Raw genomic sequence first — 16719 nt, forward strand, 5'->3', positions numbered from 1 at the left:
ACAATATCAGCTTTGACCAGCTCAAAAAAGATTTTAATAGCTGGCACAAGTGAAAGAGAAGGTGTAGCAGTAGATCTATTTCGGTATGGAAACCGTCTCCTACCTTGTGCCTCTGTGTTTTCTTCCAAAAGATCTAGAAGGTCCTGGAACGTTTGGCGGTCCTCTGGTACAAGTCCATCAATAATCTGGGGTTTGTTATGGATCACCTGGAAAGTAATATTGCGGCAAAAAAGATATAAATCTTTAATCAAAGAAAAATGATCCAGCTGACAAGTTGGAGAAAATGTGAGACCCCTTTCAAGGACCGATATTTCATGGGGTGAAAGCTCATACTGAGAAAGATTAATGATGTGGAGGGAATCTCCTACCTGGGCAGTGTTACCTGTAGCCACAGTGTCATCACCATCGATCAGAAACGGTGTTTGGCGTTTCTGAACGGTGGTTTGCGATTCCCGTGTTTGGCCCTTCTGGCCGGATTTATTCTTGTGGCCCCCTCGTCTGGTCCTACGTCTGGGTCGCTGCTTGTGGACAAAAAATCGCTTGAGCTATTGCCAGATATGGTGGTGGAGCCAGCCTGGATGATATTTGGGGCTCTGCTGGATCTAATCCCTCTCTGGTTGCCTCTGTGACGCCATTTAAAGGCTACTCGATTGTCAAAGTCAGTTTTATCTCTTTGATATTTACTACATTTTTTATCAATGATGTCTTTTTCATATCTGTCCAATTGTTCCTTGAGTTTTGCTTGAAATATGCCCACCTGTGCCTGATCCTCCAGCCTATTGAGTTTCGTTTCCAGGTCTTTGATGTTGGTCTTCGTAGTGGCGAGCAGGGTCCTATCGTGCTCCAGGAGCATATTAATCAATATACTGGAGCATTTGAGAAGACCCTGCTCCCAGGTATCCTTGAAGGCCAGTGAAGGTTCCCAAGCTGGAAAAATATTAACCCGAAGCCCCCGAGGAACAATCCCAGCCCCGAGGTATTCCTCAAGGCTGCGGATGTTCCACCATAACCGTATCCCGGTTTTTGGGCAGATGTGAGGTCTGTGGTTAACAGGGAAAATTCATCAGAGACTGGAAGAGCTGCTCCATGTGAGAAGATACTGGCTGAACGGGCCTGCCAGGTGGCCTCTCTAGAATCCCAATCCATAATGCGTGAGTCCTGGTGCCCTGCTCGTAACAGAAGAAGAAACTCACAGTCAGATGTGTACAGTAACAATGCACAGTGTAAACTCAGCAATTATATATATTAATGCTGAGACAAAACCTGTGTCAAATAGCACAGTGTGCTGCTCCAAAGAAAGTGCCTACCACACCAAAGAGATGGGGGGAGGCATATATCAGCATCAGTAAGAAAAGCAAAAGGAGCGCACCCACATATCAATATAATTAGGGTATCAAGGGGGTGCTATCTGGTGTGGTAAGTGATGATGAGAAAAAGGAGAAGAAGGCAACCGCACATGAATCAAATGCACACCGATAGTAAAAAATATATAATTTGCCTTTATTGTATATCAATATTTAAAACCATTTAAAACCAGAAATACAAAGGTGAACATGCAAACAAGAGGTGAGGTCGGTTCACCCTGGGCAAATAATAAAAATAACAGCATTACATAGGAGATGGTAAAGATAAATACATAAGTAAGAAATAAATAACCAAAGTTTAGATGCTGTAAATGATGCCAAATAGAAATGCTGAAATATAATTTATATTAATATAATTTATATTATATATTATTAAATATATATTAAATTTATATATTTTTTACTATCGGTGTGCATTTGATTCATGTGCGGTTGCCTTCTTCTCCTTTTTCTCATCATCACTTACCGCACCAGATAGCACCCCCTTGATACCCTAATTATATTGATATGTGGGTGCGCTCCTTTTGCTTTTCTTACTGGCAGTGACAGCGGTGACGTCAGGAGGCAGGAGATCGTCACAGCAAGTAATGATCTCATCTCACCTCCTGAAAGCAGCGCCCGTCATCCCCGCGGCTGCACGCACTGCTGGGTGTCAGTGTCTGCCTGCGCTGCAGGGTGACAAGCTGCCGATACTGCGGGCAAACACTGACACACAGCAGGGCAGGCAGCCGCGGGGCCAGAGCGGGACACAGACTGCATGGGCACCTGGAGGTCACACGGAAGTGCTTCTGTGCGGCGTCCAGGGAGTGTGACGTCTGTGTTTACTCTGCTCCGCTTCCTCTTCTGTCATAATGACATCACTTCCTGCAAAACCGCAGGCAGCGATGGGCATTACCGCAGGTAAATCGCGGCTATACCGGGGGTATACCGCACATCATTTGCTAATTGCGGTATAACCCCGGTATTTCGCGATTACATTACAGTGAAATACCGGGAGTATACCGCAGGTATCTGCGGAAAAGAAGTGACATGCACATTTTCTCAAGAAATTTTCTCAAGAAAATCTTCACAAAGAATTTTCTTGAGAAAAAAACGCAGTGTGCACACAGCTATTTTTTTTTTTTTTCCCATAGGTTTTGCTGGGAAATGTCTGCAGGAAGATTTCAAACATTTCTCAAGAAATTTCCGCAGCAAAACCACGGGTAAATACGCGGGTAAAATGGCCTAGTGCCCACATAGCCTCATTCTTTTTTTAGTATCGCTGCAGTCCCGCTGTGCCATCTTGTGACTGGCTGGAAGTCAGAAACTATGTCGCAAGCTCCCAATGCATTGCTATGAGACCCATAACGAGGCTTTCATAGACTTACATTGAGTTGGGGCCTCTAGCACACTGTATGAAACACTGAAGCAGCCGATAGGTCACAAATCTCCTCAGCCCGATTGGATGGTGTCGGTAGAAGATAAAGTTGGCGGCAGGTGTTTACAGTTCAAAAGTTTGGGGTCACCCAGACAATCTTGTCTTTATTTTCCATGAAAAATCATACTTTTAATTATCAAATGAGTTGCATAATGAATAGAAAATATAGTCCAGACATTGACGAGGTTGGAAATAATGATTTTTTACTTGAAATAATAATTTTCTCCTTCAGACTTTGCTTTCGTCACAGAATGCTCCTTTGCAGCAATTCCAGCTTTGCAGACCTTTGGCATTCTAGCTGTAATTTGCGGAGGTAATCTGGAGATATTTCACCCCATGCTTCCAGAAGCCCCTCCCACAAGTTGGATTGGCTTGATGGGCACTTTTTGCGTACCATACAGTCATGCTGCTCCCACGACAGCTGAATAGGGTTGAGATCTGGTGACTGGGCTGGCCACTCCATTACAGATTAGAATACCAGCTGCCTGCTTCTTCACTAAATAGTTCATGCATAATTTGAGGTGTGCTTTGGGTCATTTTCCTGTTGTAGGATGAAATTGGCTCCAATCAAGCACTGTCCACAGGGTATGGCATGGCATTTCAAAATGGAGTGATAGCCTTCCTGATTCGAAATCCTTTTTACCTCTTAAAAATCTCCTACTTAACCAGCACAAAAACAACCCCAGACCATCACATTACCTCCACCATGCTTGACAGATGATGTCAGGCACTCTTCCAGCATCTTTTCATTTGTCCTGCGTCTTACAAATGTTCTTCTGTGTGATCCAAACACCTCAAACTTCGATTTGTCTGTTCATAACACTTTTTTCCAATCTTCCTCTGCCCTATGTCTGTGTTCTTTTGCCCATATTATTCTTTTCCTTAGTCAGTCTCAGATATGGCTTTTTCTTTGCCACTCTGCCCTGAAGGCCAGCATCCCGGAGTCGCCTCTTCACTGTAGACGTTGACACTAGCGTATTGCGAGTACTATTAAATGAAGCTGCCAGTTGAGGACCTGTGAGGCATCGATATCTCAATCTAGAGACTCTAATGTACTTGTCTTGTTGCTCAGTTGTGCAGCGGGGCCTCCTACTTCTCTTTCTACTCTGGTTAGAGCCTGTTTGTGCTCTCCTCTGAAGGGAGTAGTACACACCGTTGTAGGAAATCTTCAGTTTCTTGGCAATTTCTCCAATGAAATATCCATCATTTTTAAGAACAAGAATAGACTGTTGACTTTCACATGAAAGTTTTCTCTTTTTCTGGCCATTTTGAGACTTTAATGGAGCCAACAAATGTAATGCTCCAGATTCTCAACTAGCTCAAAGGAAGGTCCGTTTTATAGCTTCTCTAATCAGCAAAACTATTTTCAGCTGTGCTAACATACTTGCACAAGGGTTTTCAAGGGATTTCTAAATATCAACTAGCTTTCTAACACAGCTAGCAAACACAATGTACCTTTAGAACACTGGAGTGGTGGTTGTTGGAAATGGGCCTCTATACATCTTTGTAGATATTACATTAAAAACCAGACGTTTGCAGCTAGAATAGTCCTTTACCACATTAACAATGTATAGAGTGTTTTTCTGTTAAATTTAATGTTAGCTTCATTGAAAAAAAGTGCTTTTCTTTAAAAAATAAGGGGATATCTAAGTCACCCTAAACTTTTGAACTGTGGTGTATATTGTTTTTGGTTCTTCCCTCCCAACAATGATTACCGTATTTTTCGGACTATAAGACGCACCCTGGTTTTAGAGGAGGAAAATGGGAAAATAAAACTTTAAGCAAAAAATGTGGTCATGACACACTGTTATGGGGCGAGGATCTGCTGCTGACACTGTTATGGGGGTAATGTCCCCAAATTCTCTACTAAGGTACCCCATCCTGGTAATGATCCTCCTGCCTTGTATATGATCCTGCTATAAACCCCCATCCTGCTCCTATACCAGCATCCTGCTCATATTCTCCCATCCTGCTCATATACTCCCATCCTGTTCATATACCCCGATCCTATTGATATACCCCCATCCTATTGGTATACCCCCCATCCATCCTGCTCATATTCCCCCATCCATCCTGTTCATATACTCCCATCCTGTTCATATACCCCCCATCCTGTTCATATACCCCCCATCCTGTTCATATACCCCCCATCCTGTTCACATACCCCCCCATCCTGTTCATATACCCCCATCCTGCCTGCTCATATACTCCCATCCTGCTATATGCCCCCATCGTGCTCATATACCATCCTGGTATATGGCCTGTATCCTATAGCACAGAGAAAAAAATAAACGTTTATACTCACCTTTTCCTCACTCCCTCCAGCACCGATCATCTTCCTCTCTGCGCCACTGACCTGTGTGTGTGGAGCCGTTCCCCTGCTGCATCGCGATGTCTTCCTGTCTGTGCCGGTCAGCTGACCAGCTCAGCACAGATCAGCTGACCGGCACAGACAGGAAGACATCGCGTGCAGCAGGGGGGCGGCTCCACACACGGGGACGGGTGAGAGTACTGATTCACTGCACCCCGCGCTGGTAATGACGCGCGCGGGGGGCAGTGAATACAGCCGCACATGATCACTCCAAGCTGTAATTGCCAGGGGTGATCATGCGGCCGGCTCTTTGCTATGCGCGCGTCCCCGCTCGTCCTCCCGCCCACCTGTCAGCGCCAGCTTCTGCACTGAGAGATGGGCGGGAGGATGGGCGTGCATATGTAATGAGCGGGCCCACGTTGTCACGGCAGGCGCTGCTGCTGCCTGCTCGTGCCCCCGATGACCCGCAGCACCCTCATTCCCAGCCGCAGCCTATAGTCAGACCATAAGACGCACCCCCAACTTTCCCCCAACATTTGGGGGAAAAAAAGTGCGTCTTATGGTCCGAAAAATACGGTATATAAAAAGTCATATGTATCCAAAAAAATACCAGTGAAAACTACAGCTTGTTCCAACCAGAAAAAAGCTCTGTTCACTGAAATGTGTGAAACTTACAAATTTTAGAGAATGACAATAGAAAAAACTGTTAAATTAACATCCTCTGCGTAAATTATACTAGAAATTAGGTATTGGCCTGATAATTCTGACCCACAGAATAAAATTAATATTTTGTTCCCTTTTACATTTTATGCTATTTACCATGTTGCACAAATAATGGCAGAATTGCTGTTTTTCTCTCTTCCCATAAACTGTTTAATAAAAGGAAGATAATGTACCTCAAAATGATGGCACTGACAAATACAACAAATTATGCAAACCACAAGCCATCATACAACTACTTTGACAAAAAGAAAAATCAATCTTACATGAATGAATAAAAAAAAGTTTGGTCCTTTTTTTAAAGGGATATTGTTAAGTTATATTAAGTAGGCAACATGAAAATAAGCAAGGTACCTTGGTTTTTCCATCTCTGTTGGTTTGTTTTTTTTTGGTTTTGTTTTTTTTCCCTCCAGCAGTGATAGCTTTTATCTTTCATAGTGTAAAGCTTTATTTCCATTAAGCGACACCACTGCTGCCTGTCCAGACCCTGGCCAAGAGTGCTCAGTAGTTACATTCCAGGGGAGTAGTTAACTCCTAACATACCACTTGCATTTCTCCAGCCTATTCCTTTCTATACAGGGTCATTCCGTGTCAAGTGGACCAGTGGTCCCCACTCGACGTTCTCCGATTTTGCTGAAAATTTATAAGGATGTACATGTATGTTTGAAAAGAGGTTCTGTAAATTTTTAGGGCCAGATCTCAAATATACTGGGCACTGTTGACCTTTCACTGGAGGCCCCCACCAAGCCTGCGGCTTCAGCTAAGAGGATTTTGCAAACTTTGGCACATAGCCATTAGAGTTCTATACTGGCTATGATGCTGAAATTTGGCATACTAGCTCAACTTTTGCTGCTAAACGCGATAAAATTATTACCGGCTATGACAAAACAATATTTCGGCCGCAATTTTGTGTCAAAGTAGCTTGCAAAACGCCTCGCATAAAATTTATGCCAAACTTTGCCCATATATAACTCAAGACCAAAAACCAATAGGAACTGGTGCTTTGCCCTGTACACCTAACATCTACATGACTTTGCATTGCTGCAATATCGCGGTCAAAGCATATGTATTTGTGGAAATATTCACACCCACATATGATGAAAAACTTAAAAAAACAAATTTTACCTATTTGTAGGTCAAATTTCCCAAAAAAGGGTACCCCTAAAATATATTAATTCTGTTATCATTTGAAAGAGCACAACTTCCCCACCATTGTATGATTTTTATTCTCTATTTGAGATCATGTTATGTATTTTCTGGTGGTGTTGCACACTAGTGTACTTAGGCCCTGATTTGGACCTTATCCTGTTGGTTACTGTTTAATGTATGAGTATTCCATCACTCTATTAGCCCAGGGAAGATACAATTGATCTTTCTGGTTACTTATACGCCCCCTCTGGGATATATAAATACTATTTTCTTCCCCGTTTTAGCTAAGGGGTAGTCTGTCTCCCTCCTTGGGACCCTTTTCTTTCTCTGTCTCATCTAATTCGATTTTAACTATGTATGTCTAACTATTAACTGTTCTCACATGCGATTCCGATATTTGTATATTTTTTGTAATAATAAAACTTGTATACTTTTTTACTTTTTCACAAATGTGGTACAGTGGTTTTACTCTATAAACATGATAAATCCCCCTTATTGTTTACAAGTCTTTGTATGTATTCTATGGGGTTTATGTATACTACCACCAATATGACATCCGCTTTACTTTGGTCTTTTTCTCTAACCTTCTATTTCTAACTTTTTTTTTTTTTTTTTTCCTTTCTCTTTTCAGCTTCTCCTAGTTCAGCAGATTCTTTAACGGCAAACGCAGACACAAATGCCTCCTTTCCAGACTTCGTACCTTCTTTCCAGTCGACGTCATTTGTAATCAGTGACATTACAGAAGAGGATGAGTTGGATGTGTCCGAATACTCAACTGCTTCTATAATGGAATCTTCCTTCAGCCACCAGAAACAACTGGAGGCAAGCATGTCTGATGATGAAGATTCAGTCTGTCTTTCAAAGTCCAACAGTTTTGCAGATATGATGGGCATATTAAAGGATATCCACAAGATGAAAGTGAACAGAGACTGGTAATGTAGATTTACAATTCCGTCATGTTTGGCTGCAGTATTCCTTCTCATCGTCTCTCAGTATAGTAATGCCACTTTCCAGAGGATTTTTGGTGAGTAATTTTGATTTTGTTTCTCTTCCCTAGGACCAATCGAAACCAGGGTTTACACAAAGAGGAGGATCCTATAAATCTTATTTCGGAGGTCCTGAGACAAAAGTTTGCACTAGGTGATCAAGACGATAAAAAGAACATTTAACCAAGTCCATTAAATTATTTTCATGTAGTAAAATTCTGCAAAGGTCACTTATTTTGTTATGAAAAGGACATGAGCGTTCTACACACTTTTTGAGGTTTTCCGTCTTCTACACCGCCGGAAGTACATCCCTTCTCATTGAGTGCCAGTCACCTATCAAATAGTGTGGATGGCAGCGCAATTCGAGAGATTGCTAGAACTCAGCCGATAGGGGGTAAACTACTGCATATATACAGCCTCACAATCTATTGCTACTTTTTCATATTGTGCATTGCATGTTACAATATTTAGGAGAGATACTTGTTTTACACCATCTAATAGCTCTGCTAGTATTCATTTCCTTTGTGTCACTTCTGCCACAGTCCACCACTTAAGTAAAAGGGCTTTGTCACCAAAGGGAGTGTTCTATTAACAGGGTAAAGGCATGTTCACCCACAGCGGGCGTGCTGCAGGGTTTACAGTAGTAGAAAAATGGGTGGGTTTTAACAAATCTCATCCACATGCTGTGATAGAAAAACAAACCTCTGCATGGAAAGATTGATTTTAAAATTGCACCATGTGTTTTTGTTTGTTTTTTCTCTTAATTTTCCCTTTTGGATTTCACCTTTTACAACGCATGGGATGAATTGTGCAGCAAAACTTTAACAAAAAAATGTTTTGCTGCAGATTCAGATCCTTAGCTGCATAATACAGCTATTGTTATATAGAATGCATAGATAAATGCGTCTTATCACACTGGAACTGAATCTTGATAACCCTTACTAATGTAAGATGAAATGGTAAGCTCTACATTAGGTCCCGATGTATGTACTGGGCTCAGAACTGTTACACAGCCGGCACCTGCCTGCAACAGCAGTGACTGGAGCTTTCTCGGATTGCTGCTTTTTAGCCATTTAAATGCCACTGTCAATCACTGACAGCAGTATTTAAATGGTGCCAGTGCATCGGCTCCCATCAGCTCCCTGCAACAAAATAGCAGGATGCTGATTGACTGTCGTGGCAGGCAGGGTACTGCTGAAACCCTTTGTCTGGCACTTTTATATGCAGCATTACAGTGGTATTGCAAGTATATAGGACAATAGGCAATGGCAGATTTACGTTCCCAAAGAGCAGTGAAAAAAAAACAAAAAAACTTACCTTTTAGTATCACCGTTTAGGTAAAAGAATGATCTAACAAAATATAAAACAAATGAACAGTGTTGTAAATGCCTTAAGGAGGAAGGAAAAACCTTCCAGAATTGGGGTGTATCAGTCATGACACCTCCTATGCGTGCAGTAAAAAGCAAAATGTTGTATACTCCTGAATCATATCCATAGAAAGTCAGCTTGCCTTGCAAGAATGAAGAAGCCCTTAAGGGGGCTTTACACGCTACGATATCGTTAATGTTTGGTCGTCGGGGTCAAGTTGTTAGTGACGCACATCCGGCGTCATTAACAATATCGCAGCGTGTGACACTGATCAGCGATCTTAAGCGACCTCAAAAATGGTGAAAATCGTTCACCATGGTGAGGTCGTCCCAAACTCAAAAATCGGTAAGGGTTGTTTATCCAGGTGGTTCATCGCTCATGCGGCAGCACAGATCGCTATGTGTGACACCGCAGGAGCGAGGAACGTCTCCTTACCTGCCGCCGGCCGCAATATGGAAGGAAGGAGGTGGGCGGGACGTTACATCCTGCTCATCTCCGCCCCTCCGCTTTGATTGGCCGGCCGCTTAGTGACGTCGCTGTGATGCCGAACGTCCCTCCCCCTTGAAGGAGGGATTGTTCGGCAGTCAGTGACGCCGCCGACCAGGTAAGTATGTGTGACGCTGCCATAGCGATAATGTTCGCTACGGCAGTGATCACAACAATCGCATGCGCGACGGGGGCGGGTGCTTACACGCTCGCTATCGCTACAAATTGCTAGCGATATCGCTACCGTGTAAAGCCCCCTTAACACTGATCCATCAAGAAAAAAATCAAACCGTTCCGGTTATCACTTCACCAGATAAAGAAAAAACCTACACAAGTTTGGTATCACCGTAATTAAAATGCCCTGGGGATTCGTGTTGCCAGGTCATCTTTACCGCTTAGTGAATGCTGGAAAAACTAATGGCAGAATTGCATTTTTTTTTTTCTTGTTTTTAGTGAATGGTGTCATTCAAATACTACAAGTTGTCCCTATAAAATACAAGCCCTCGTACGGCTGTGTTAAAGGGTAAAATAAAGGTATGGCACTTGGCAGAATAAGCAATTATGAAGACACAAAAATTGGCCATGGTGGGAAAGGGGATAACCTGTTACTTAAATTTTTGTTCAGATATATCTAGCCTTTTGGGATTTCATCTAATAGTCACTGCATTGTATAGGAAATAAAATCATGGAAAATCAAAATGATTCGAGGAAAGAAAAAGGCATGGTATAAGCTACAGTCATGTTTATTAAATGTGATTTCTTTAATGGTTCAGGACTTCATAGCTCATCACTATATTACACTGGACGCAGACTAGCCATACTATTACATTTCAGTGGCTGCACCTAACATTACACTGATCCATTTCGGCCATTAAATAATGTGCAGCACTTGAGGAAGGAAGCCGTTACATGAGCCTCTGCTATTGTAAATGAGACGAGCGTCGCTGCGGTGTTGTAGGAAGATGTTACATCTTTTTGTGAATGTTGAGTGTGTTTCTTATGTTAATGAATTGGATATGTAATCAAGAAACAGTTTTCTTTTTTTAGGATGAATTCTGGTTTTGGTTTGATAAATAAATGGCCTAAAAGGCCCCCATACACAAGTGGTGGTGTAGCTGACTGTTTGTCCAGCATCTCGGCCAGGCAATGTCAAATGTCTGGATTATTTAACATGTTGGCCATTTCGCCCATACACATAAGCGCTCTGTCGGCCAAGCGCTTCGGTGATCTCTAAGATTGCTGCTGTCGCAGTCTGAAATAGAACATGCCCAATCTTATGTTCCCCGACATCTATCGAGAAGGAGTTGGGTGGCCATCATACACATTAGGTTAATGTTAGGCTAACGTGTATCAGGGCCTTAAGGGTTTTATGGACACAGCATTACAGTCTACACAACTACAAATGCATTGTGCTGTTAGTTTACATAATTAATACAAAGGACCGGCACTCCAAATCTTCTGAAATATTTTTGTAGTAACTACAAAAATATTTCAGAAGATTTGGAGTGCCGGTCCTTTGTATTAATTATACTGTGGATGCCTTCCTTGGACACGTGCACCTTGAAGGATTGTGTGCCGCCTGGAACTTCTGTTTCTGCTGTTAGTTTACAGATATTCTCACCTAATAACAATGTTAGATGAATTTTTAGATGAAGATTCTTCGATATACAGCATGCCAGGATTTTTGTTTTCTCGCTTTCCATTCAATAACCTATGTAAGAAACTGGAGTCATATAGAAGTGCATTCACTGTACGATCTATCATCATTACATACAAAATGGAATGTGCCTAAAGTACAATAGAACTGTTACATTAATGAAAGCAAAAAAATGCAGAAATCAACTCTAAGGATAATGGGACCCGTAGAAGTCTGACTTACAGACGAAACGGCCGTTGTCCTTTGGAGGGACTCGCATCCAAGCCACCCCCCGCAATTTTATCTGCACCGATGAAAAGAACGTTTGAATAAAAAAGAATTTGTTTGGCATAGCAGCTGTTTGCGGTCGATTATTCATCTCCCTGTTGTTGAATCAACTCTAAGGATAATCCCCAAATGTGGCTATTTGATATACTGTTCATATAATTCATCAAGGCACTTTCTCCCCCAGCCAAGACTTTGTTTTGCGTTTGTCTTTTTTAACAGAACCATGATTTAGCAAGGAGGTTCACGAAAAAATAAGTACGGTATATCATCTGTTTAATAGACAACTGTCATAATGTCTTTGTATCAAGGGAAATTAAATATATCCCAGTTCTGTAGACCATGTTTGTTCTCATTTCATCCATTCGGCATGTATTCGACTTTTAATTTGACCCTAGACATTAGATAATTGTCTGAGATAACCGGTGTTGACACTTCTATATTTGTGTTACAAATCCTATCAGATAATTTGTTGAACACTCAATATAATTAACGATCTGAAGGCAGGAAAAGTGATGAATATGACCGGCTGATGCTTATCGGCAGCTCATATTCTAAATTTCAGCCAAGTAAAAAAAAAAAATCCAAAAAGGCTAATACATTTTTGAACAAAAATATGACCGTGTCAACAATTGAAGCAATGTCTATAGTCAAATTTAAAGATTAAAACTATTAATAGGAGTAAATTAAAAAAATATTGGCTACAGTGAAATTTTATTCACAAATAAATGATAGTGACACAGCTCCTTTACAAAATCTTATATCCAACAATCTTTGTATGTTGCACAAATCCCAATTCTGGGTTCATTGGGCAAAATTGGATATGAAGAATGGAATGGTTTTTATTGGGTTGTCCAGACTAGTGTTTTATTAGTACATGTGCTGTCCGTTAAAATTGGAGAGCACAAGGACCAAGGTAATTGAAAAGAATGGTACAGATGATTTATTTTACATAGTCCAAGTGTCCATGCTCTAGTCTTCTTCCGTATTTTGGATGAAACTGGCCAATTCAAGTCTATGCTTGAATATAAAAATTCGGATCCCAGGCAGATAATCCGTATTTCACTGTATTTTTTACAGATAAATTGAAGTTAACATCGGAAATGAAATGTTTAGTCCTCTTCCCCCCCCCCCCCAGACATTCTAGGTTTTCATACTGATTGTACTTGTTTTTTTTGTGACTGCATTTTTTTTTTCTTTTCATTACTTGCACCTCTACTAAATAGGAATAAAAAAAATGTGGGTATTCTCAGAAAATGCCTTTTTATGCAATCGATGAGTATCCTCCTTTTCTGAGTGTGACATTGATACACGTGCCCCTATGTCTTTTAATACACATGCAATTATGGGAGTAGCATGGATTGCAAACAAGTGAGCTGCTACTTGCCATCCAGCATGGCTTTTATTAAATGAAGGCTGCTTATTTGCTATGATTACTGAACTATGTACTGTATAGCATAAAAGTATACTTTGAAATAAACAACTTTGAAAATCTAACAGCTTTTGAGTGACGTGACTGGACAATATTTTTGGCAAAGGCACTGGTGTTGTTTATGGTGTATCCCAATGTAGAGGTGAACATAGGACTTCTGCTACAGAAACCCCCCCCCCCTCCCCCCTTGCCGTTGCAAAGAAAGAAATATGCTCATCTGTGATCCTGCAAAAGCATTAAAAAGAATTACACCGCACAGATACCGCTTTCATGACCCCCTGAAAGTATGATGCCAACAAAAGAGCACCCCCCCCCCACAAGAAACACCGTATGATACCCCCAGAGTGAATTCATTCACAGTTTCCTTCACACACACACCGTATGATAAGCCTACTGTATTTCCACCCCACAAACTATAACTATTATGCTCCCTGCACTCAGTATGATGGCCATGACACAGACCTGCACACAATATGATTGTCCCCACACAGACCTTTCATGACTTGACTCCGGGGCTCAATCCGGTGACCACTGGTTGTGTGGAGAGATTCTCTTTGTTGGACCACAGAATGTTTTGTCTCAGTCCAACTGCTGTTAGTTTTCTTGTCCTTTTGATTTGCCTCTGTTTTATTCCTAACCAGGTGTGTTTGTTGAGGAGGGCCATTGGATCAAATACTTAACCTTGAGACGTGGGGGGTTGTGGGAAGTCAATGAGGAAACGTATTATTACACCTTACATAGTCAGTTAAGATAGATCTTCATGTGACACACATTTAAGATGACCACCATTTCCTGTTCTCCACACCTTTCCCTGGTATGCAGGGAATGACCAGATGTAATAAGAGGACCATATAAGCAAAAAGACACGCTGGCCAACCTAGAGGACCAACCCACTGATGACCTCATGGAACTACCCCGTTGATGACCTCACGGACCTACCCACTGACCAACCCATAGGACTAGCCCATTGACCAACCCACTGACCAATGAACACATCTGAGCATACTTGTTTGCCCTATCACATCTTGGAAGGCGCTATTTATACTCTCCATGTACATTCCTCCATTGTTAGCTAGATTCCAAGGTTGATGGAAGTTTTGAGTCCCAGCTTCTCAGTTTAGGATAATCTTCCTGAGTAACTGCTTTACCCTATGTTACGTATGTGTTTCCCTTTCCAGCAATCTCCCATTCTGTTTCATTTAGGATTGGAGGGGTTCTACTTATGGAATAAGTCTTTTTGGATTTCTTTTAGTTTCCTGTTTCTTCCCTGTACAACTTTATGAAAACATACTTAGCCAGGAATCTCATTCTGTGTCTGTGTGCACTTTTATGTTTATTGGTGTTTTGTGTTACATTTTGTGTATAGTTTAGGGTACAGTTAAGAACACTTCGGGTCAGCTAACATTGAATGGGGGCGACATTGCGTAACTTTAGGGGCCAAACCTCTGAACAATACAGGGTCAAGTTTAGGGTACTCAGTCTGTATAGAGACCTGTGTTTACCATCTTCCCTGGTTTGTTTGTCCCCATGTCAGTGGAAGGGCTCAGTTGTAACACCTCCCATCCAGTATGATGGACCCCACACAACTCTCCACACTGTATAATGCCCCCCCCCCCCAATAGCCCTCTAAGCAGTATAGCGGCCCCACGATGTACTAAATAATTAAAAATAAAATGTAACTTATCTGTATTCGCAAGCATCTGGTCTGAATCTCTGCAGCGTTGTTGGGATGAAGTGATGTCCTTTCACCCTTTGAACTGAGACATTAGAGCTCAGATGCACATGGAGAATGATGGAGGAGAGAACTGATGGCCCCAGGATGTAGATGTAGTTGAAAATGTGATGGGAGGCTCGTAGTGGCCACATAGTCTGATGTTATTAGTGGTATGCCAATTCACACAATGTGATCATGCTGCATCTATTTATTTTTCATATTTATGCTAAAATGTCACAAGTAGAGTTGAGCGAGTACCTAACTATCCATACTCGCTATGCTCATGACGAGTACTGTCTAATACTCACGTAGTCATTCCCAATAGTATGTACAATGCAAGTCAATGGAGAATACTCGCAAAGTAACGAGTAACCTGAATTCTGCACTATTCGCTACTCACATCAAAAGTACGGCATTCAGGTTACTCCTTACATTGCGAGTTTTCCCCATTGCCTTGCATTGTACATGTTATTCGGAATGAATACGCAAATATTAGACAATATCGTTATGAGTATAGTGAGTACGAATAGTTAGATACTCGCTCAACTATAGTCACAAGCAAATCCTTAGTCAAAAAGCTTATAAAGTTTCTGGTAAGTGTATGGGGGTTGCTGTTAACTCATTTTACCCCACTCGTTCCCCCCCCCAAAAGAAAATAAATGTTATATATATCCGCAAACAAGCTCGCCTTAGTGCATGGGGCTCTTAATGTACGTCTCTCTGCTTCTGATTTCATGCAGAAGGTATTCTTTACGACACTCCATTCAAATCCGACAAAATTAAATTGTGATCAGATGCCTAGCAGTGGAGGTTCTTTACAAAAGATGAGCAAATCCAAGGTGCGTACCAAACACCAACTTTAAAAAAAACCCAAAACAGTCGAGTTTGGGTTCTTTACATACAGTGTCTCCACCCATATCCTGTCCACTGCCATTAACTTGAGAATGGCGGCAGCTATAGGCATAGAAGTAGTGTCTAGGTATAGTAAAGTAGCCATGCGCTACGCAATGAAACCACCTATAGCGCCACCTGGTGGAAAACAACGGAGTTATTTTTATTTCGAAAACCAAACGAGAGAGAGGAAAAAAAGTGAATTACAAAGTTTTAGGACATCATCAATTCTATAAGAATCGACACCTTGCATACAGAAATGCTATTATTAGAACGTGTAAAACTCACAAGACTGCAGACGTGAAGCGATACCTCATGGAGACCTTCCTACAAGTCATTGGGTATGGTGGCTGTGTGGAGTGGCCTCCACGCTCACCTGACCCCATTGGACTTCTTTCTGTGAGGTCACATCAAACAGCAGGTGTATGCGACCCCTCCACCAACGTTGCAGGACCTACGACGACGTATTACAGATGCTTGTGAAAACGTGTCACCTACCTTATTGCACAACGTCTAACAAGATACAGTATGCTGTCCAGAGTCCAGATGTGCATTGCAGCTGACGGTGGCCACTTTGAGCATCAACGTTAAATGAACGCCATATGTGTGACCAGCATTCAATGTTTTGGGGGGTCATGGGTTTAATATCATAGCATTTCTGTATGCAAGGTGTCGATTCGTATTGAATTGATGATCCCCCTACAACTTTGTAATTCACTTTTTTTCTCTATCTCGTTCCGTTATCGAGGTAAAAAATGCTTACTCTGTTGTTTTCCACCAGGTGGCGCTATAGTTGGTTTCATTGCGTAGCACATGGCTACTTTACTATACCTAGACACCACTTCTATGCCTATAGCTGCCGCCGCTCTCAAGTTAATGGCGGTGGAAAGGATATGAGTGGACACACTGTATGTAAACCACTCTTGCGAGCATCGCTGTGCTTGTGATCTGTTTATGGCT

At 41.8% G+C, this 16719-nt stretch overlaps 1 protein-coding gene across 1 annotated transcript in view; it reads left to right on the plus strand.

The window, feature by feature from the left end:
- Positions 1-13219, plus strand: part of MTFR1L (mitochondrial fission regulator 1 like) — a 45408-nt gene extending 32189 nt beyond the window's left edge. The window contains exons 5-6 of the mRNA XM_075336103.1: positions 7593-7893; positions 8019-13219. Coding sequence (XP_075192218.1) covers positions 7593-7893; positions 8019-8130 — 413 coding nt within the window. The 3' untranslated portion in view covers positions 8131-13219. The remainder of the gene's footprint in view (positions 1-7592; positions 7894-8018) is intronic.
- Positions 13220-16719: the final 3500 nt, after the last annotated feature.

Source organism: Anomaloglossus baeobatrachus, chromosome 2 (assembly GCF_048569485.1).
Source record: "Anomaloglossus baeobatrachus isolate aAnoBae1 chromosome 2, aAnoBae1.hap1, whole genome shotgun sequence".
NCBI classification, from domain to species: Eukaryota; Metazoa; Chordata; class Amphibia; order Anura; family Aromobatidae; genus Anomaloglossus; species Anomaloglossus baeobatrachus.